Below are 14,779 nucleotides of genomic sequence, written 5' to 3'. Positions count from 1 at the left end.
CGTCATGAATATATAAGACACCAAAACGCAGATGACGCATGGCGGTTCAGATTAAGTCAGTAAGCCACTACCCACTTACTGCCCTAAGAGGGCTCTTGTTCAATATGGTTCCCATGCCTCACAAAAAAAGAAAACAAAATGGTGGTAGGCATCCAGGCTCAGTAACTTGACAATTCGATTTCAATACCATCTGAGAAAAATACAAAGAGGACCTATTACGTCTATTTTTATAAATATTTGGTTAACATCAATTTCTAACTAAGACTTGGATAACATTATGTTAAGGTTGATTCCTCATAAAACTAATATTACGATGATGAAATTTAACTTATATTAATTTGCCTACGTAATTATTGGCCTAAATATAAATAAAATTTCAGAGTCTATAAAGCATAAAGATTAAACATGAACAAAAAACAAAATAAACTTTAAATGCTTTTAGCTTAATTTTGATTAAATTACATAAAGTGTTGATCACATATCAAAATCTTCCGTTTAAAATAAGATTTAAATGTACAAAATGTATTTATATAAAACTACAATTATTATAAGTTGATATCGATATAAAGGTGTCACATGATTAAACTACATTGGGCCATGGATAACGGATATAACAATAAACATTAAACAAGATTGAAATGCACATCACTGTCTTAAAGAAATGTAAAAGATAGCTTGAAAAACGAAATAATAACCAAATGCAGTTAAATAAATACCGGACGAATAATATATCCCTTATTTAAAGTAGTATTGATGTAAAACACAATTGTTCATCATTTTTGGCACGACTTATTTTTATAACTCCTAATTCTGTCCGTCTCTAGTGAACCAGTCACTATGCATAAAATTACAAGACGGACCCTGAAAAACAATCCACATCTAGATTCTTCAACACTTTTCCGCCATGTTTAATTAATGAAAGATGGCGTCGAATTAATGTAAATCGCGTGACACCTCAAAAGCTGCGCAGACAATCGATTGCACCCTCTATATACTTGGTGCCAAGACAATCGAAAATCGATCGTCTATCATTCGTCCATCGCGCAGCTATGACTACATAAATATGAAATACACTTACCTACATAATACCTGCCTATTGTTTGGCTAAAATCGGCCTTAAGCCGGACATTATAAATAGTATATTAATATTTAAATTAGGGGCATAACACTATCTCTTGAAGCTTGCTTATTGACACTTGCGCTAAGTGGCACTGTGGCAAGAATTTCAACTACTTTCGATGCTGATAAAACTGGATCGCTAATGGATCTTGGTTTACTTTGATAATTCTATTCCTAAAGTACCCGTCACGAGAAGCTATAAATTATGTAAACAAACATCTTTTACTAAGTAAACATTTTATACTGCGAGATAATAATAAATTGACCATATTCAATCGACATGAAATATAGACGGGTTATATGAAAGTAACAACCTATTTAATTTAGTCGGATCATATTTTAACGACGCAAAGCGCTATCGTTTGTGTTTCTTGGTACCGGAACGCGTCCGTCGCAGGGATTGTGAACTATCGGGACGCCATTTTGAAATAAACGCATCATTCGAGTTTCGAATGCGTACGAGTTTGTTTCATTGCTTTGCATATATCGCGGATCTGGTTGTTATTGTTAATTTTGTTATTGTTTCGTTATCACTTTTTGACGAGGTAAAACAATTATTACAAGAGGGACTGCAGCAGATTACTTCGGAAAATTGGAAGCGTTGTGTGGAGCATGTTATCAAGGAAGAAGATAATTTTTATTCCAAAATCGATGAGATGATTGATAAAACTGTAGACAGCTTCGTGATACATGTCACTGATTCTGACACAGAAATGGAAACATCTGAATCTGACGAATAATTATTCTTAAATAATATTTATGTTAATTAATATTTGTTACTTAATAATTTATTAAATCTTAAACAAATTCATTTTTTTTGTTGGTCCAAATGTTGTGAACTCCTGAACACTTGTTTACAAAATTTATAGCTTCTCATGACGGTTACTTTAGACCAAATTGGGACCTGTGACCTGATCCAGGGCTGGAAGTAAACCTGCAGATCGCAAGCAGAGAGAGAGCGCACTGCACTGCATATAATGGCTTCTCTCTACCACAACAACAAGAGCACTACTATAAGAGATAGTATTAGTCCTCTTGGGCCTAAAAGCCCAATGAATTAATACTAGAGAGTCGATTTGATATAGTTTTACTTCGTAAAGAAAATTATAACATCTAACAATCTAAAAGTTGAGCTTTGGAAACGATTTATTGTCACAAATGAATACTAACAACTTAATAAAAATAATATCATTCATGTATTTAAGCTACTGATTTGTGCTTTATTTTTATATATGGGCCTAATAGATTCAATACACAGTTCATGATACAATATATACTAATATATAAAGCTGAAGAGTTTGTTTGTTTGTTTGAACGCGCTAATCTCAGGAACAAGGAAAGGAAAGGAAAATTATTCATCATCGAGGGCTGCCGTTCAAAAATTCCTAACTTATATCTTCTAACACGCGGACGAAGTCGCGGGCAACAGCTAGTAAAATATATATGACTAATGCAGAAACTTTACATCTTATTTTTATACTACCAACATATATCTATCAACTTTGTTATAAAAGTAAGTGTTTTCTAATAACCGATTATTGGAGGTTTCAATTTTAATAGTAAAAATAGAAACGGTTTTTTAATGAGGTTTTCTCATTTTGCAAATTTGATAACATATTCTTTCGCAATTATAAGTGCCTGCCTTATAATCTGCTTAATGATACATACTTGGTCCAGCCAAACAGATGCATTAAACCTGGGTTGCGAAGGGAGTATTTATATTGACAATCAATAAAATTGCTTGCTTAGGTACATGAGCAAGGAACTCCCACACAAAGGACTTTTCAAGATAATGCAAATAGTAATTTAATGCCGCTAAGCGTCATGAACTGTGTACTCGACCTAAGCCCGTTAAAATTGTGACAAGGGTTAAAAATACAAATAAAGCACCTGAAATGTTCCTTCCCGACCATCCTATGATCAGGATAATACAAAACCTTTTGATTTAAAACCTTCATGGTCGTATACTTACTCATTCTTAAGAGGATTTTAATAAGTCACTTCGTTCAAGTCTATTCGAGCCTCTATCCTCTATGGTCCAATACCCTATTCCCAGTTTCAATCCATACAAAATAAGCGTCTTAGAGATCAATTTGTATGGCAAAGTATATAATAAATAAAATTTGAAGCAACTTTAAATGAGACTCTATATTTAACTTTAATACTAGTTTTTGGCCCTTTTGTAACAGATCTATTTAGGAAGCCTTGATAAACCAGACTGTGGTGGAAAACTCCACATTTTTTATCACTTTAAAGGGTAGTTTTATTAACTTACGATATTGTTATTACTTTTGGCAGTTTACTTATCCGATAGGTATTCAAAAGGATCTTTTCTATGTACGAAGCTAATGTTCTCTCTTGCCATCAATTTAAATCAACTTTTCACTTGCCTACATTTACCTATTTAAAATACAAATAACCGTTTTTCCTATACAAAAGCTGCCGACAGAAATAATATAATTTTACCGCACACTACAAAACAAAGATCTAATGAGACAATTTAATAAAATTGCCTTAAGAGTGAACAGAATAGTCAGATAGCTTAAAAGTTGACTTAGGAAGACTGCTTCAGTCTGGGTACAGCAGGTTGGTCTCGCGGCTGCAACGCTCCTGCAACAAAATAATGTTCCAGATATTTCACACAACGCCATCTAGCGTCAAACTAAGCAAAGCTCGTATTATGTCTGATAAACATACTTATTTGACGGGCCTGTTGGTCTAGTGGTTAGTGACCCTGACTGCTATACCGGAGGTCGTGGGTTCGATTCCCGCCCAGGACAAATGTTGTGTGATGAGCATGATCATTTTTTCTGGTGTCTGGGTGTAATTTATCTATAATATGTATGTATTTAGAAATATATAAGTAAGTTTATCAGTTGTCTGGTTACCATAACACAAGCTCTGCTTAGCTTGGGATCAGATAACCGTGTGTGAGTTGTCCCAGAATATATTATATTATTTATTAATATTTTAACATTCTCATAATTACAAAGTAAAGATCGTACTTATAACACAAAAATAAACCCGTGACATAAACATTGTCACTAACACTAACCACAAGACCTACCGGCAAGCCAAGTTAAAAACATGAGTATATAATAAGCTATTTAATTATTACTTATAAAAAAAAGAGTTGAATGCCCATAAAAAAAAGGTTTTTAGACAAAGAGCAGATAAAAGTTTGGCAAAAGGTTAGGTAAAAGGAAGTTCTATAAAAAAAACTATTCATCCTATGCAGCTAGTTAAAAAAAGAACCTTATTGTATTGTCATAAGTGTCAGTTTACTTTGTTGAAGAAAACTTATATTTAGGCACTTTGAAGCTAACCATTAAGCGAACTAAAGTGAATCTTATTCTTAGGCTATAAGCTTCATTTTGCTATAGTACCTGATGTTCGCTGATGAGGTATACAGGCAGCGACTGCGTGCAGAACTCGCAGGGGATGACGGGCTCGTAGACCTCGGGCGGGGCTACGACACCCGCTACGTCGTCGTCCGCTACGCGGGCCAGCGCCGCCGCGCCTGCGGGGGACGGGCTACGCGGCCGCAGCTGAGCCAGGTCCGGCCGGCAACCCGTCTGGGGACAGATGAGGGCTCTATAGGGAAGTCTGTAGTTTGTATATTGAGAAAACAATCCTTTGTTAAATAAAAATGTGAGTATATTTATTTAAGACGGATTCGTATGAAAGAGGCTAGTGGTTTGCACAGTCGAGTATCAATGGACTATTCTTGTTTCATTATACATATACATATCTTGAAACGTTGAAATTTAATCCTAGTGCCGCGGGGGTTTTTAGAAACATACAAACACACTTGTTTTTCGCGAGGAACGACGCGACACCTCGCGCTCAGTGGGTTTGAAGCTACTCTGAAATTTTCAGCTTGCTAGCTTATTGAGAACTGCCTCAAAATTGAGTTGCATCATGCAAAAATCCAACCGGAACCACAAACAAGAAAGTGAGTTTATCAAACGTGGGAATAAAATTGTTTACCTGATGCTGCACCAGGTTGTGTGCGGGTATGAGTGAGTTGCAGAACTCGCACGGCAGCCGCACGGCGTCGGGGCTGGGCGACGCGCGGCCTGACCTGCCTCCGCGCTCGTTACTGTAAGGACACGTGTGTTATACTTGTCATAGGGAATAATAAACCTTATTACTATTGTGACAAAGATCTGTTTTGCGTGAAAAGATTCCAGAGTAAATTAATTAAGACATAATGCTATCTTTGTCGCAGTTAAGAGGAATGTAATGACAAATATAGACTTTTAAACGTCACTTTAATAAGCGCTGATTTTGTTTGCTTTTTTATTATTATTCTCAACTCACCCATTATTGTTGTTGTTATTAGCGCTGATGTTTGGGTTCGAGTGGTATGGCGCCGTCACCTGAAATAATAAGAAAGTTAAATCCTAAACCGATGTACTACTAATATAAAAAATGACTTTGCTTTTCCTTTTACCCTTTGTTAACTATATTTTTTTATTTTCCTTGGAACACACCTACCTATTTTCCGTTTCGTTGGTAATAAATTAAATAATACATCGACTACCCACCTCATTCAATCCTCTCCGCAGCTCTCGTAACGAAGACTTGATCTCACTGAACCTGTCCCCACTTGTCCTCCTCCCCTCATCCCCCCCGTTCATAGCCTCGTCCTCCCCGTCCCCCCGCAGCTGCAGTTCACTGAACCTCTCCATGAACTCCTGCGGGGACATCGGCTTGAGGTTCTTGAACTCCTGCCGCCTGTCCTGGTTCTCGTTTGAAGGTCCTGCGTTGGCTTGATTGATAGGACTCTTGCCTTTCCCCTTCGCTCGACTTCGGTGGTCCATATCATTGTCTGTGTTCATTAGGGCGTCCATCTTGCGCAGTTTTTCTAGTTTCGCTGCTGGGTTTAGGACTGGTGGTAAACCTGCGGAAAATATGAATCTAGTTATCACGCAAACAATATAATAAGTGGGGATAATTTTAATATCGATATAAAGCAAACATGCTCTTTGCAGGAATGAGATAGTTTCAGCAGTGAGAATGGTTTTAACCTCACACAATCTGGTTTGAAACAGGTAGAGCTTACCCCTATAATAATCAGAAAAAGAAAATCATCACAATTACTTAACCTTTTTCTTAAATATCATTCAGACACAGCTGATACAACTCACAACTGTTAGTCCTTGGTAGAATTTGAGTCCACTACTTCCGTAACTCGCGGTTTAGCCCAGAGTCACTAGCCACCAGGCAGGCCAGGCTTGTTTAGTGTATGCAGTACTAACCGACGGACAGGTTGTAGGCGGTCTGTTCGTGCCTGTCCCGCTCCTCCTGCTGCTGCCGCTGCAGCGCGCTGTGGTAGGGCAGGTCGCGCAGCGGGGAGCGCGGCGGGGAGCGGCCGGGCGGCTTCGGGGCAGGACGCTTCTTTACCGCGCCGCGAGATATACTCCTGAAGCCATAAGGATGTTTAAAACTTACATAAGTGATAATAAACATTACACAGTTAAAGACCATAAAATGGATACCATATTTACTCGAGAGTTAAACACGGATCATTATTGTGGTGGGTTGCCTCAAGATATTGCCCTTTGACTCCACATTTTTTTAGGGTTTTGTACCCAAAATGGTACCAAAGAGTGAGAGAGTACCATAAGAAAAAAATACCCACATACATAATTAAATACATATTTAAGGGTTTTCCATACAACAATCAAGGGTTTTTTCCTTAATGGTTCCGGAACTCTTGGTGATTTAACTTTTTGATAAATTCTACTTCTTTCTCCCACTCACAAGTTCTTCTCGACTTTGTTGGGAGCAGCTACGTTGGTGTTGATCTGCGGCTGATCGTTGGTCCTCTTGGCGGAGACCTTGGAGCTGTTCCCGTCGACGGACTGCTGCCGCCAGTCGTTCAGACCCTCGCTGTTGCTGGACGCGGATGACGAGGAAATGGAGCTGGAACTGCCACTGTTGAAATACCTGGAATATACATAATGCATGTTTTACTACCCAGTCCGTTGTGATCTATCATGCAATTAAAAGTAAATATAATTTCAGAAAATCCATGCTCTCGTCTCTGTATAAGTAGTATGTATAACTTTAAATAAAGATTTTTATTATTTTAGAATCAAAATAATTAATATCATAATTGATAATTTTCAAACTCAGTTACGGCGTCAAGTCGTGGTAAAAGGTTTGGGCTATAAGGATTTATTTAAACAGCTGTATTCAATAAAGGGAACCAAATCATAGATATTGCCAATTTTCCTTTTTACATTCTGTTGTCCTGTCCCATTAGACCTTACCTTATCTCAGTCCGAGGTCTATCGTTAAGGTTGATGTTCTTGAGACCGTTGGCGACGAAGCTGGTGCTCGGCTTGGCCACCCCATTGCTGGTGGACGGATCTGTGTTCGTCAGCTTACTCACAAACGGGTTCGATGCGTTGCTCTTTGGTATGGGAGCGGGATCTGAAACCATTTTGTTAATTTTAGTGCAGGAATACGCAATACTCTTTCTTTTGCAAGTTTTACTAACGTGCGTTATAGTAGGTCAAAAGCCCAATAGTTTTTCGCATCGCAACCAAATTAGATGATAAAGAGTCATGAAACAAAAGATCGCCAAAAATTTTATTATAAATTACTAAGGTTGGGAAGTGTGTTACTTTTCGTGAAAATGGGTAAACATTTTTTTTTTCAATTTGGATTAACATTTTGGCACGGAAACAGTCTATTATAGACATGCTACACATGGACGACATTTTTTGACGAATTACGCACAAAGAAAATGAAAAATACAAGACACAGCAAAGCTTAATTAACCAAAAACGACTGGAACATTATTAGTAGTCCCAGCAGTCATTAATTCCCATGGGCTATTCATTCATCCCCATAAAAACATTACCCTTGTGTCTTGTCTTATTAATTTAGCCGTCCCGACAAGACTAAATTAATAAAGTCTTATTAATTTAGCTGTATTAGACTGTATTAGACTGACCGTCGTCAAGCCGTATGAACCCGTGGTTGGAGTCGAGGTGCAGCTGGCGGTACTTGATCATGACCCACTCGCGGCAGTCGGGGCACTGCTCCGTGCGGACCCCGCAGTAGCTCTCGTGGCCGGGCAGGTCGCGACGAGGCAACTCCAAGTCGCAGAACCTGTTATGATGATACAAAATAAGCTCTTATTATTGGGCTGTAAAGACTAGAACTCTAGAATAGTATATCAATAGGCATTGGTACTTTCAAAGACACTAACTAAATAACGGATATATATAGGATAAATAACAAAATATATTTAATGCCTTTCAGTTTGAGTATTTATTCAGTTTGTTGGTCTACTTTTTCTTTTGATTGCTAACTTAAAAGGATCAATATAGTAAATGGAAATTTCGCATTTTGTTACAATTTTCCGTCTCCATCCTTCCATCCTTGTAACAATTTCTGCCAATTAGTGACGTCATTTGCCGTAATATTGTATTTTTTCAGGAAAAATCATTTAACATAAAGAAATGGTAAGTGTTACCTGCATGTCTTGATAGTGTGTGCGCATGAGTCTCTAATGTGGTCTTCGAGGTCAGTGCCGCAGACGCTCTCGCCACACTTTTTACAGGGCACTGGAAGAAAACAAATATGTAAGTAAATACTTAAGCTTTTTTAAAAACATCCGTTTGTTTACCTTTCTTCTTTTACTCACTTTCTACTGATTTATATATATAGATTTCAACATTATCTTTGAACATTACTTATGTTGTTTTATTCTGTAAGTGTTTTTAATCATCACTTTGCCTGCTAGACATGGCTGAACAGGAGGCCTATTTTCCGGGGTGAAATGCTAATCACTTCAACCCACGCCGAGGGCACGGCCAGGGGATATGTCGAACTCTGACTAAGAGAACTCTGAAGAAAACTAAACCACTAAAAGCTTCTGTCATACTAGCCACAAATAAGCCTGCAAACGTTGCCAAATGAAACAAACAATTGAATAATACGAGTATACTCATGATAATTATAATTAAACTAATTATACATGCAATCGTTTTCGGACGTCCGACACGGCGCGGTGTCTGTGACCCGCCTACACTAATGCATGAACGATTCGAAGAAAATGGAATGTGTGATCTGTAATTTAATTTGATTGACTCCAATTTCAAAGGTCTAGAAGGAAAGACGTCGAAAAAGAGAATTATAGTGTAAAAGTTGATTTGGTTGGCTCATACATGTGTCCGTTTTATCGGATACCATTTTCATACCGACCGTTACTTTTTGTCTTGTATGAAGCGGCTTAAGTTCATAGGCCATTAATCAAAAAGACGTATCCAATAAAATTTCGACCACGGCGTCTAGTGTCGCATTACAGCAGCCAGTTGCGCGGGACAGATATTATAGTGCTCAAGAGTATGAGCCAACACAGGTGCACCCTCTGTTCTCTTTCTCTCATAGCCAGAGGAGACGGCAAACCGACACGACAGAAAAGAGTTCAGGACCCTCATTGATTCGCGCCTTCCGAAACTTAGAAGCTGTAATATTTATTTCAACATTCGAAAAGTCGATACGTGTCTTGGGATCGAAAGCGGGATCTCTTAATTTGGCAATATTGCGGTCTTACCATTACGCTATCCGATAATACAGACCAGTAAAACGGAGACCATTGGTGAACCGGGTGTTAGATGATAACACTCGTAGATAAACTGAATGATGACATTTTGTCTTGGAAAATATTATTTCTTGCTAATCAACGATTACCAATTTTCTTTTTATCTGCAAAGGTACAACAAAATCGTTATTCCTTTCGCAAGTCGGTTACAAATTGGTTATAGTACCTACTTACGATTAACCATCAAGAAACGAACTACTACGGTAAACGTAATTAAAGCATGTAATGGAAACTTAACCGAGTTAGTGTTAGAATATTGCCACTTGCGAGGAAGACCTTTTAACATGAACTAAACCTAATTTTATATCAATACGTTGCAGACGATCGGATCACTTAGGCATAATAATGGCCGTATTTCCGCTGTTCCCGCCATTCCCGGCTCTTCGCATTGCTATTCCGTGAGGCGGGAAATAAGGATTTCCCCGCATTGAAATGAGCCACTTTAAGGCAATTCGTTACAGAGACACGTCAGGCGAACTGACTGTTGCGACGTATGAATTTACTGAAGTCAGCGCGTAATTATATCCTCTTCAATTTTGATGTGGGATGGTGTGTGCATTTTGAGGAGCTGTTAAGTACATGTACAAGTTAAGTACTGGTCAAGTTGAGCGATGGTTAAGGGTTTAGCTATGCTTGATACTTTCTGTTACAACGAGTTCCCTCGTGTTTCGGAAGGCACGTTAATTGCGGGTCCTGTTTGTCATTAGCCCATCTTTGACAGTCATTACGGGTAGTCAGAAGTTAGAAAGCCGGACAACCAGTCTAATTAAGGGGTATCGTGTTATAGGCAGTCGCTCCTTGCAAATCTAAAAAAATACTTAGCTGAATCCGGTTAGACTGGAAGCCGCTCCCAACATGGTTGGGAAAAGGCTAGGATGATGATAATTTTGCCCGCATTTTGTACCTACGTATTATTACTACTACGTATATTATTAAATGATGTAACGGTTTACTCACGCGTATTTATCGGGGTAGCCCGACTAGTTTCGGACCCAACCGGAGTCCTAAATCATGAGCAGACGCGGCGGGATCGCGAGTCGACAACGTATATTTTGGTAGTACTAGTTCCTAGCTGGTAATATTGGTGGCAAACTTTTCAGAAATACAGTAGTTTACATCGAAAAACGACCATTCCATTCTACTCCGCCATTGTTATCACGCAGACATCTTTGAAGACAATACAACTTTAGTGTGACATAAATGAAACATGAATCGGATGGAAAGCATTACATGGCCGGCACGCATACATATAAAACATCATGAAGATTTCAAAAACCTCGCATAGTGTTTCATTAGTCCTAATGAATATCTAAAAACGAGGCTTGAAGCTACCTCCGAAAATAACGTTATTGAATTTGGAGGAGTGAGCTTATTTTCAAATAACGTTGCACTAATTTAACACAAAGCCAACTAGTTCTAAACAAAACAGAAAGTGCATTATGAGTACTAGACAACTCATAAACATACTTACTTGTTTCTAAATAAATCACTATTATCAATAAATTACAAACGAACATCGAATCACAGAAACACACAAACATTCGTCCTGGGTAGGAATCGAACCCACGACCGCCGCATTAGCAGCCACTACCATTGACCACTCGACCAACAAGCCTTTCGGATGACTTTAAGAGATGTTTGCATGACCTCTGTTCCTTATTATCCTAATAGTTTAATAAACGCGAAAGTTTATATGTATGGATGTTTGTTCCTCTTACATGGAAAACCACATAACGGATTAAGAGGAAAATTGATACACAGGATTACCACATAGGATAGTTTCTACCCCGATTGTAGGTTCCCGTGAAATTTTCTATTTGTAGCTCGTGAGCCCGCGGGAAACAGCTAGTGTGTAATATAACAGTGTAAACTTACGTAGTTTATGGTTTTGCTCGTGGTGCTTGCTGAGCTCGACTTGCAGCACCGGCTCCTTGCAGACTGGACACATGCAGATGTTCCGCGAACAGTGCACGTTGTGAATCGTGAAGTTTACCGTCGGGATATCGCGATGACTGCGATGAAAAAAACCTTTTGTTAATTCATGTTTGGTAATTTTAACAGTTTTTTTTAAGGAGACGAGGCATAAAATTTAATTTGTGAGATTATAGGAACCTAATCTGCACAGCTTTCACCTCGAATATTTGCCCAATAGTGGGACAGTAAAGCGGTTTTATTAGGAAAATAGACATGAAATTCTATTATCGTTGGTGTGGAAAGCAAAAAAAGTTTCGGATAGGCAACAAGTGGATTTGTGTTTTGAATTAAGCCTCATCTACATGACATACATTTAAAAAAAAAACTTTGAATATAGTTCATTCGCTTTTAAGTTTCGTAAGCCCATAGCAAAATCATACACTTCTTGAATACAAAACAAGGTATGTACAAAAATATTAAATGATGCACGGTTTACTCTCGCGTATTTATCGGGATTGCCCGACTAGTTTCGAAAGGATGATTCATTTAAAATTGAATCATCTACACAAAAGTTACTTTAAAAATACAGGTTCACACATTGCCTTATATTTTTTTATAATTAACTTCAGTGGTACAAATACATTCGCATTGTAAGTAGGTTTACTTATCAAGTCGGGCATTGCCTGCACATTCATATACAATGTACGCTTATCAGTATTAGCTCTTTGTATTTCGGTACGTTTAATTACGAGGGATTCCCCTTAACTAAAATCTAGACAAACCCACCGAAAAACACATAAGTAGAATGTACCTACATGATAAGTGTAATATCTCGTTATAATCGTCTGTATTTAAAATATTTCGCAAAGCTTTAATGTGTGTTGATGAAAAAATGTATTAAATGAGTTCATTATAATACTCCTTGCGTCTGTTGACGCTAAATGATGTAAATTATGGTGAGTTTTAAGAACGCGCGTCAGAGTTTGACGGTAAAAATAAAATTATTACAGTCCCTTCTATTTATTCTATGTTTAATAATAAATCGTGACGCAATTTTTTGAACTCACTTTCTTTGTCTGCGAAATTGTTTACGAAAAGTTTGGAGTCATAATACTAATATTTTTGTTACCTTTTTTATAAGAATTTTAATATTGCGGGATTTTAAGCAAATCTAGCTCTGTACCAGCTCGTAAAGGCCTTAGTTTCAAACAAGAGTAATATTCAAAGAGGATATAAACAAACGTTTAACAGCTAAAAGCTAATACGCATGTTTACTGGAAATAATAATATTATGATTTTGGCAAGCTCGTAACGTGCGTTGATTTTAGTTCATTTAGAACACACAGTTAGAACATAATTTGCGGCATTATTGGCAAATTGTAGAGTCGGTTATAAATGATTTGCTTTTTAATTAGATTCGATTTCAATTTTATTTATTTAATTTTAATTACCAAAATACTATTGAACAACGAAGAAAATGGTAAACACGCGCCACAATACTAACTACCTTCGTTATTTGCATATATTAGAAGCAGAGAGTTATCGGACGTTTACTGCACGTAATTTTTCTCAGAATTCATCCCTAGCAAGTGCATAATTGATTTTTGCAGCGCGTAAAATATAGGACATCCAGGTTAAAATAGGTCACAAAGTTCATTGACATGTAACTTAGGTACTATTTTTTGAAGAAATAAAAACATCAAATATATTCGAATTCTAAAAATTTCATTAAATAATTACTTCATTTGTTTTTGTAAATATTCAAATGTTACTTAAAAAGGAGTTTTTTGTATAACAATATTTTTGATGTAACGTAAACAACAAGCGATCTCAGGACAGCTGCGATGTTCGCAATGCTCCAAATCGTCTAAAAATAGCCGGCTAACGTGTGTACTCTAAAATAGAACTAATATTGACAACATAACACGCATATTGCAAGTAAAACTCACCAATTCGGACACCTTTTCGTTTCGACAACTTCCATTCTACGGCTCATTTCTTTATTTTTTAATTATTTAACTTGCACTCAATTGTAAATGCCAATTTAACCTTTTCACAGTTCACTCTAATACTTTGTTTTTTTATTAATTTTTTGTCGGTAGTCAATAGAAAAAAATAATACTTTCATTAATTTATTAGGTTTATCTACACATTTGAAGTAAAAACATTTTTATGTGAACACTTTCGGTGAATCCCATAACCACAGACTATATTAGCAAAGGCAACTAACTTCACGATGTTCACGCTACATCTCATTTCATTGGCAGACTAAAAACCGCTGCACAGTTAATAAATAAATAATAGATTTGTTGTTTATTGACTATTTAAAACATTTTTGTGTAGAAATAATATATAATTACTTCTTTATTTGCGCGAAAAGAAAAAAAAACATAAGACTTTTATAATACAAAATGGTCTTCGCCTGTCTACAGATGCATTGCACAAGGTCTGTGTCGGAGTCAAACTGATGGTTCCAGATCATTCTTAATAGTTTTTCCGAACTCAGTAATAGATTGTGAAGACTACCGGGCTTTTAGTAAAATTCAAAGAAAGCTAATTCTATGTTTGTCACATAGGAATAATAATAAACCCTACACAATTTCCGTCTCAATTACCCAGTAAATCAAGCCAGTCATGTTCACTGCGTACTGTAAATCCAGACACATTTGAATAGTCAATCAATATCGGACCGTTGTAGTGTATTGATATAAAGAGGGATAATGTGATGACTTGAATTAAAATACGAAATATATTTTAGTAATGTTTTATTTACTTAAACTACAACAAAAATAATACGCATTGTATGGATAATTTAATTAATAAAAACAGAATACTAGTCTACTTACTTGCGAGCTATTTCACAATAGAAACTTAGGAACATAGAGGAAGATCTTAATGGATTACAGTTATCCGCACAATGATCATTATTTCTATAATGTCTAGTTAATTGAATAATATTATATCACACATAGCAGTAAAACTAGTACTTATGATAAATAAGTTCCATAGCTACATGAAACCCTTGGGTCGGAAGTTAAGCAGTTACAATTATGGAGTCTTAATGATTTATAAAAATCTTACTTTTTTAAAACTTATTTATTGAATGGAAGGCTTTTACCT

At 36.9% G+C, this 14,779-nt stretch overlaps 1 protein-coding gene across 2 annotated transcripts; it reads right to left on the bottom strand.

The window, feature by feature from the left end:
- Nucleotides 1-2,489: 2,489 nt before the first annotated feature.
- Nucleotides 2,490-13,906, bottom strand: LOC113502792 (uncharacterized protein DDB_G0284459-like). Of its 2 annotated transcripts, XM_026884488.1 has the most exons (13): nucleotides 13,609-13,905; nucleotides 11,621-11,757; nucleotides 8,615-8,705; nucleotides 8,090-8,247; nucleotides 7,401-7,563; nucleotides 6,889-7,074; nucleotides 6,384-6,547; nucleotides 5,806-6,025; nucleotides 5,670-5,721; nucleotides 5,443-5,501; nucleotides 5,110-5,221; nucleotides 4,506-4,694; nucleotides 2,490-3,729 (listed from the first exon to the last, which is right to left on the bottom strand). In XM_026884488.1, the coding sequence occupies exons 1-13, from the start codon at nucleotides 13,653-13,655 to the stop codon at nucleotides 3,688-3,690; spliced, it is 1,620 nt and encodes a 539-aa protein (XP_026740289.1). In that variant the 5' UTR covers nucleotides 13,656-13,905; the 3' UTR covers nucleotides 2,490-3,687. The 2 variants fall into 2 exon arrangements, with proteins under 2 accessions (XP_026740289.1, XP_026740288.1); XM_026884487.1 differs by having other exon boundaries at nucleotides 5,670-6,025; nucleotides 13,609-13,906.
- Between the last annotated feature and the right edge of the window lie 873 nt (nucleotides 13,907-14,779).

The sequence above is a fragment of the Trichoplusia ni genome, chromosome 18, assembly GCF_003590095.1.
Source record: "Trichoplusia ni isolate ovarian cell line Hi5 chromosome 18, tn1, whole genome shotgun sequence".
In the NCBI taxonomy this organism is placed as follows: Eukaryota; Metazoa; Arthropoda; class Insecta; order Lepidoptera; family Noctuidae; genus Trichoplusia; species Trichoplusia ni.
Note: the sequence above shows the minus strand (reverse complement) of the source record. Positions and strands in the feature narration are given on the sequence as shown.